Source organism: Amia ocellicauda, chromosome 12, assembly GCF_036373705.1.
Source record: "Amia ocellicauda isolate fAmiCal2 chromosome 12, fAmiCal2.hap1, whole genome shotgun sequence".
Taxonomy (NCBI): domain Eukaryota; kingdom Metazoa; phylum Chordata; class Actinopteri; order Amiiformes; family Amiidae; genus Amia; species Amia ocellicauda.
In genome coordinates this window covers 8,869,708-8,878,302 of record NC_089861.1, presented here as the reverse complement: position 1 = coordinate 8,878,302, position 8,595 = coordinate 8,869,708, and the positions used below count along the sequence as shown (strand labels likewise).

General features: G+C 36.5%; 1 protein-coding gene across 1 annotated transcript; it reads left to right on the top strand.

Annotated features, from left to right (window-relative positions):
• Positions 1-45: 45 nt before the first annotated feature.
• On the top strand, positions 46-8,303 carry vps37a (VPS37A subunit of ESCRT-I). The gene is made up of 12 exons (XM_066718266.1): positions 46-421; positions 946-1,020; positions 2,552-2,669; positions 2,821-2,921; positions 3,207-3,438; positions 3,615-3,685; positions 4,332-4,459; positions 4,671-4,729; positions 5,285-5,353; positions 5,725-5,868; positions 6,067-6,160; positions 7,309-8,303. Exons 1-11 carry the CDS (start codon positions 312-314, stop codon positions 6,145-6,147), a joined length of 1,188 nt encoding a protein of 395 aa, XP_066574363.1. The 5' UTR covers positions 46-311; the 3' UTR covers positions 6,148-6,160; positions 7,309-8,303.
• Positions 8,304-8,595: the final 292 nt, after the last annotated feature.

The window sequence follows — 8,595 nt, the reverse complement described above, 5'->3', positions numbered from 1 at the left end:
ATACGTGATGACGCAATGCACAAGCTACACAAGCAAGCAAGTGCTTACATACTCACGGTCTGTGTTGTCTTGCTATATTATCAAAGCGTATCTGTTTTTTTTTTTTTCCTGGGTGGGGTGGGGGGGTTCTTTACGAAATTCACAAATATGCTTTCGTCATCGAGGTAAATAAAGCAAACGTCTTGACGCCAAGCCATGTATGCGTGTAAGCCATCTCTTTAAATCCTGTCGGGTTTGATCTTTTTGTCGTGGCTGTCCAGTAGTGACTAAGTGATTAAGCCTCAAGTTCAGCTCTTGCCCAGACAGAGAGGATGAACTGGATCTTCCCTTTGTCCAAGGGTTCAGGACCACTGCCACCTCTGAACAGTTTACAGCAGCAAAGACAGAGACAAATCGACTCGCTCAAAGCTGCCCATGCCAAGTAAGTACAGCTTACTTTGTGTGTGCCGTATGCTGTTGGCCATGGCTTCAGATTCAAGTATTACACTGTTTATTTGTGATAGTAAGATACGCCGAGGCCAAGCTGGGAGGGAGAAACACACTTTATCTCCTCGCTGAGCTCTATTAACATTAAAGTGTGTCAGGTGCTGGAGTGATGAGACACATGATGACGTATAGTTCATAAACAAAGTATGTCAACACCAGGCATGTCTCTTTGTAATTGTCATTTTATTTAGATGTGTTAACGAAATCGCCACAAAATCATGTTCATCTTGTTTGCTTGTTGGAAGTCTATTGTGAAACTGAAATTAAATTAGTTTTACTTTCAGTTAGCTGTTGTATTTTAAATTATAGAAAACCCCATAGCTAATGTCATTACCATTTTAGTCTAAAAATGTGTACTATTCAAAAGTTGTGTGTTTTGAATGCAGAAGGTATTGAATATGTGTACTTATGTCGAAGATCTTGCCATTTTAATAACGTGACTTCCCATTCTTTCTCTAGTCTAGCTGAGATCCAGAAAGATGTGGAATACAGAATACCCTTTACAGTTAACAATACAACAATTAGTGTTAACATGTAAGTACAGATTTGGCTGTAAATGAAGTTGTGTAAAGAACTATCTATGTTTTTGGATTTGTTTAAGAATTCAGCTCATTATAAATGCTTGAGTTTCCTTTGACAGATGCTTCCATTATAACTGGTTCTGAATATTTATTTGAAAGGGAAAAAACAAATTATTATTTAAAAGATTTGCAGGTGCTATAGGACATATTCAAAACTTGGACTTTTTCACATTTTGTTGTGTTACAACGTGATGTTTTGACACAATTAAATTGGATTTCTCCCCTTCTGATATACACAACCCACTCCACACATTCAATATGGGAAACATGACAAGTCTTCATTACTTAATTATTCACCACCTTTACTATGAAACTCCTAAATAAGCTCAAGTGCAACCAATTGCCTTGAGAATTCAGGCACTACATTGAATGGAGTCCATCTGTGTGTAATTAAAGTGGTTCGCAGAATTTCAGATTAAATACACCCATCTCTGTAAGGTCCCACAGTTGGGTAGTGCATTCAGAGCAAAGATACTGACATGAACTCAAAGGAGCTTTCAAAAACAACTATGGGATGGAGTTGTGGAAAGGCAGAGATCAGGTGAGAGCTATAAAAAGATTTAAAAGGTAGTGAAAATCCCTTGGAGCACAGTCAAGTCGATCATTAAGAAGTGTAAGGTATACAGCATCACTCAGAATCAGAGTAGGCTGTCCTTCCAAACTGAGGAGCTGGGTAAGAAGGGCATTGGTCAAATTCTGTAGCCATGTGGCAATGTGGTCTGATGAAACACAAAATGAACTAGGTCTATTTGGCCTAAATGCAAAGTCTTATGTCTGGCACAAACCCAACACAGCATATCGCACAATTAACACCATCCTTACTGTGAAGCATGGTGGTGGCAGCGTCATGTTACAGGGATGCTTTGCAGCGGCAGGAACTGGGAAGCTTGTCAGGGTACAGGGCAAAATGAATGTAGTTAAATACAAGCACCCAGCCAAAGAGACATTGTATTGGCTTCAGAATAAGAAAGTTATTGTCCTAGAGTGGCCCAATAAAAGCCCGGTCTTAAATCTGATTGATTAAGACTTGAAGATTGCTTTCCAGCAACGATCCCCATCCAACTTGATAAATCTTGAACAATTTGAAGAATTGGTCAATATTGCAAAATCCAGTTTTGCAAACCTGGTAGAGACTTACCGCCCAAAAGACTCATAGCTGTATTTCCCGCCAAAGGTGGTTCTACCAAGTATTGAGTGAATACTTCTCTAACCAAGACATTTCAGTTTAATTTGTAATTAACTCTTAAACCTCTTCAAAGTGTTGAGTAGTTTAAAAATCCCCTTTAAATGCATCATAATATTAGATTGTAACACAAAACAAAATGGAAAAAGTCCAAGGAGTGTGAACACTTCCTATAGCCAATGTACAAATATGTATGTACTTCTCCATTCCCTCTAATAGGTAAATCCACAATGTTCTTATTAGGGTAATTAATGGAGTGCTTGCTTCTGCATGCTCAATATGCATTTCTTTCTTTCTGCAGTTTGCTTCCACCCCAGTTTCCCCAGGAGAAGCCAGCTGTAAGTGTGTACCCACCTGTAAGGCATCACTTAGTAGATAGCCACAATGGCACAATGGTCAACAGTCCTCTTGTTACCAATGTAAGTACTGAAACTAATTCCTATACAAATTAGCCTAGTCCCTTGTCCACCATTCTATAATAATATATCATTAATATATAATTATATACTAATATATAATATAATATCTGTTGAGTAAATTCTCCATCTGTGTGTGTGTTTGTTTGTTCAGTTTGGAATGCACTCAGACTTGGGTAAAGTCATACAGAGTCTCCTAGATGAGTTTTGGAAGAATCCACCAGCCTTGGCATCAGGTTCTACTGGCTTTCCCTTGTGAGTAAGAAAAATAAAGGAAGCATTCACATTTTATAAGTAGTTGTAACTCATGAAAAATAGTATTTAGTATGTTTTAGAGTTTCACTGTAAACTGTTGTGTTGGAGCAATATGCAATTTATGAATACATAACTTGTATCTTATTTCCAAATGACTGCTTATAACAGTACTCTGCTGATAATGAAAGTACAGTGTATTTGTAGCCAGATTCTTATGTATCTTCCAGTGTGTTTTGAGAAATTCCCAACTTTCACTTGCGCTGCTTCCTTCCCTTATCATTCCAGCCTTTTCAACAAGCCTTCAGGAATGGCTCCGTACCCTCCACAGGGGTTTCACTTCATCCCTACTTTCCCACCTCAAGACCCCTCTCGCCCTGTAGCCCCTGCAGCCATGCCACCTCCGGGCACAGACTCGGTCCCAGCACTGCCCCCTGGGTTTGGCAACACCAGGCCTGCAGCTCCTGCTTATGGCCTCATTACTGACCTGCCCTTGCCAGTCCCCACTGCTGATTGCCAGGTATCTTCAAATGCAAGCAGCTTTGCATCATTTTCATTGAAGGCTGTGCTCCTCTGACTTCATATGCTCATTCAGTAGTAATAATAATAATACACAATTGGATTAAATACATGAGAGAAGACTCATCTGTTGTAAAAACTCCTCTGCAATGGTTACATTTCTTTGTTTTGTTTCAGGCTGGACTGAATGGCCACACGTACAAGATGCCTGAAATTCCTGAAACATTTTCAGAATTGTCTGAACTGAGGTAAATCTGCAGTCTTGTGTTATCCATGGTATTTTTTTTTCTTTTTGTTTTGTGTCGGGTACTGAAGTAAACTTAAATCACCCATGACAAAAATAAAACTATGTATTTTTATAATTACATTTTTTGTATAATCCCTAATCTTGCCTGTGCCTTTATTTTAAATAAGTCTCGAAGCCTTCTAATTGATAGAGATGTTCTGACAGACGAGTTACCAATGGGGAACTGCACTCTCGTACACCTCCGACCCTTAGGGGGGAGTTGCGAGTATTACTGCAGATAAACTTAATCACTCAAAAGCACCAATTGAATGTAGAGGAGAAGTTTATAATATTCTTCTTTGAAATGTGAAAAAATATGTGCAATTCCAATAACTTTTCATAACACACATCTGCATACTGAACAATACAATTAATGGGGGAATGTAGGAAATTCTCTTAACTAATGGGTTTGAAGATTCCTGCAATAGTTTCTTCTAACAATTTGTTTGGTATCTTCAGTGTCGATGGCTAGGCTTTCTTTGTAACTTGGCATTTTTTACATTGAGAATGTTTTTGGTATATTTATTTGAAATTTTAATGTAAGAAGTTATCTATTGCAGTGGTCTCCTCTGTAGTGATGTTTTCTTGTCTTCCATTGCTTTGTGTAGCATATCTGAGCTGAAAGATATGAGTGAGCAAGAGGACATACTGCTGGAGCTTTTCGTACGTTTGCCTCAGCTGAAACAGGTTACGACAGACAAGGAGGATCTTGTCAACAATATTGTAGACATGGCAAGTGAGTGGACTTTGAATCTAAATCAATAGTAAATCAGCACATCACTATTTTCGCTTGAACTTTCACTGCATATCCCAAAGGCAATAGATAAAAAAACAAAAAAACACTGAACTTTTAAATTTGTTGTGATTGCACTAAAGCATGTTTAATTGGCTGCATCGATCTGTATTTGATTGTTTTTTAAAACTTGTTTTTATGTTTCCTCATACAGAAATGAATTTACAGTTGGAACCACAGTTGGAAGGAAAAAGGCAGGAAATGTTATTCAGAGTAAGTGTTCAGTTATAAGCATGATGCCTAAATCTGTTTTCCCTTGATTATGGACAATATATTTTTCAGCATTGGATAGGGTATTCATAAGCTATTTTATATTTTGTTTTCAGTAATTAAATCACTGTTCAATTATGCTTATTTCCAAATGTTTAATAACTTAAACTTATTACAAACAACAAAAGTGTTTTGGGTTTTATGGTGTTATAGTTTTACTATGAAAAATATATTTGACTCTCAATTTATTAGACTGTTGTACTAGGCTGTATGTTTTAATCAAATAAAATAAAATAAAATTGGAAGGCAATTAATAAGATTTTAACTGTATAAACCAGTAAAATTAATATTATTTATTTGCTTTATCAAGTGCCCAAAAGTTTTAACTTACATAGCAGAATTGTTGAGTACATTGCTGTTAGCATTGAAAATAAGGACATTTTTAGAAATGGAGCTGAAGTCTTTTCTTGATGTGTTTTCTCTTTAAATGGAGTGTTTGTACCAGACAGACTGCTGCAGAAAACTATAATTTAATGTTACTCTGAATTTTGTTTTTAGTATGAACAGTTAACTCAGCTAAAATCTGCCTTTGAGACAAAGATGCAAAGACAGCATGAACTAAGTGAGGTAAGGTGCCCTTTACAGTTTGGTTTGTGAAAACCTGTGCATGCACTGTACACGTGTAAAATGTTTTCAATACAAATCAATAAAAATCGACGATTCCCTTTTATTTAATTTCCTTTCTGCTATATCAATAAGAAATAAAATTACCACTAGGGGCCACTGACACTCAAGAGGCCTGAGGCCAAGAGGCATTTCCATTCTGGGTCTTTCATCTGACTTTCCCAACAACAGCATGACCTGTTTCTGCTTCTGATTACTGCCTTTTGAACTTATGTAGGCTTTTGAAAGGGAAGACATTGTTTGGGATGATGGTCTTCTGTCGTCTGACCGTCACTGCATTGTTAATGAGTATTTTATTGAACTGTTCTTCGCAGAGCTGCAGTCTGAGTGCCCTGCAGGCCAGGCTCAAAGTCGCAGCGCACCAAGCAGAGGAGGAATCGGAGGAAATCGCTGAGGACTTCTTAGAGGGCAAGACTGAAATTGATGACTTTCTTGCCAACTTCATGGAAAAGAGAACTGTACGTAGCAGATTAAATTGTATTTCAATTAGAAGTCTATTTTTTTTTTGTGTGGACTGTAGAGCATTTGTGAGACTAAATCCAAATGTGTCACAGTTGTATATGTGGTTTACATTCAGTTTATCTGAGTGGTAGAAGTAGTTTACCGTTTACATATACCCTGATTTAAGTGTGGCATTTTTTCCCCTTGGTGTCCAGCTTTGCCACTGTAGAAGAGCCAAAGAAGAGAAGCTCCAGCAGTCGATGAATGCCCACGGACAGTTTCATGCACCACTTTAGACTTTATTTAAAGGTAACCACTTTTATTATTATTAATAACTTCTTAGCAGACACCCTTGTCCAGGGCGACTTACAAAATATCAGAGCACTACAAAGTGCAATAATACAGTACAATACAATAATACAATAATACAGTTAAGAACTAGGGGAGAGGGAGCATAAGGGAAATAAAAATAAACAATACACTTGCTATTAATGCAAAGGCAAGAGTATGACAAAACGTTGTTATAAGTGCAATCTTGCAAGTGCAAGGTCGTTCCACCACCAGGTCAGGGATGAGAAGGAGCGGCTCTGGAGGAAGGAGAGTGGAGAGGAGGCAGGGCTACAATTAATGTTCAAACTCTGTGGCTCTGGAATTCCCCTTTTTCTGACACCTAACCCACTTCCCATTATAAAACACTAACCCATAAGAATTGTGGGGAGGTGAGTTGACCAATCCATATGCATTATAATTAGGCCTCCTACATCTCAATAATTATGATCATTTTAAAATTGGTTATGTGTTCTTACTTAATCGGGGGGGAATGCTGTAACTTTCAGTCTTTGTGATACATGGGATGTTAAATTAGTATTCAAGGTAAACAATGACTTAATCTGGCTTTTTAGGATGTATTTGTAATTTGAAATCCATTGTGGTGGTGCTGTTACTTTTTAGTACACGCCAAACAAACGGTATCTATCAAGCAGCTGACCTAGTAGAAAAACACCTGGAATTTTTTCAAATATGTCGCAAGTAATCAAAACCTACTACTTATCTGGGTTAAGCCTTTTGGTTTTTACTCAGTTTGTACTTTATTCAATCACCAATTATAACTTCTGCTATATATGTGTGTTTATGTATATACTGTATATTCTTGTAGCTTATACTACAAACTATCCTACAGAAATTGCCTGAAAATGAATATGATATAGCCTAGTGGCTGACACATGGAAAAACACTCCCTTCTATTCCTGTACTTATTTCAAAATGTTTTTTCCATTATAACCAGAAAGAAATCTAAATGGTTGGGAGAGGTATTCAAATGTGAGTGAATATACTTGATGTGTGAAGTGATTTTTTAAAATAATATATATAATTTGTACTAAACATGTTCTTTAATACTTTTGAATGGAATTAATTTATTTGAGGCCAGTAACTATCAACCGTGTTTTCCATTTTAGGTCTGGACTTTGTTGAACTACCAGCACAGCTCACAGCAAAATGAAAATCATGTCTTGTTTTCATAGAGAGATATGAAGAAGCACCGTGTTTTCTGTTTTAATTCTATCATAACTAGACAAACTGTTCAACTAATGATACTGTTTCCAATCTTAAGTGGATTGCCTAAAATGTACTTGAATTTGAATGATGGTAATGCTGCCCTGATACTTAAGATGCATTCTCTATTTAAATGATGTTAATAATATACTTTATTATGATCAAAAATGTATTCTAAGTTATTTAATTTGTTAGGTAATAAATATTTAGAACATCAATATACATATATATAAATTCCTTTCAGGGTGTATTTTTATTTTCACTTGTCTGTGTCATGTTGGCATATTTAATTTAACTAATGAGAATGATTTAGTTTCCCCTCCTTTTCTACACTATTCTGTTCATTCCATTTTGCAATGTTCCTTTAACTACACCCAAAAAGCACAGGACATTTTACAATGAGAACATATTGCTCCTAGGCTTGTACTTGCAGGAGTGCAGCTCTCGGCTTCATTTACACTTTTGACCAGTTTATTTTGAGATGTGCTGAATCTTTTGTATCTCAGAGATGAGAATTCCCCTCATGAAATGTGAGAAAATAATTCCTCGTACGTACAGAAAACTTCACATTTTGTAGGTATAGCATAAAACATCCATTATCAAATTTGGATGTTGACATTTTAATGTAGCATGGAAGAAATACGCGATTTGTTGGAGGTTGGACTACAGTATTGCCTGTGCTACCGGACAGTTTCAGACCCCCCACAGGTGGAAAATATCTCTTGCAAAAAATTAAGGTTGATGATGTGGATAACTTCAATATGTTGCATAGAAATGTAATATACTGTTAAGGCATGGATCAATACTCGTTGTCATACTGAACAATGTTTGTACAGGACTACCACTATATGTTCTGTATTGTTTGCATCAGTATAAACTTCATTATGAAGAAAATCAAGTTTTTCAGATATTTTTCGTGTGGAATTATTCCTTTTATAGGGTTACTTGTTTTGATGTAATTTATGAGAGCCGGGGTGTCTCTGTCTGGATGGCTTTAGATCTACACTCTTCATTAATGTACTGCATGTTTATGTATTTATTAACTTACTAACTTACTGTTGAGTAACTGCATTATTGTGCAATTAAGTTCTTCTCACGTGTAATTCATATATGATGGTTATGATTCTTATTCTCCAGGACTGGAACTCTCGTTTTGTATTTGTTATCAAAGAAAAATGACTATACACCTC

Excerpts from the sequence above, each read along its gene's own strand:
- vps37a (XM_066718266.1), top strand. The coding sequence starts at position 312 with ATGAACTGGATCTTCCCTTTGTCCAAGGGTTCAGGACCACTGCCACCT. Across the intron at positions 2,670-2,820 it reads ACAGTCCTCTTGTTACCAAT|TTTGGAATGCACTCAGACTT; the intron begins GTAAGTACTGAA and ends TTGTTTGTTCAG. Across the intron at positions 3,686-4,331 it reads TCAGAATTGTCTGAACTGAG|CATATCTGAGCTGAAAGATA; the intron begins GTAAATCTGCAG and ends TGCTTTGTGTAG.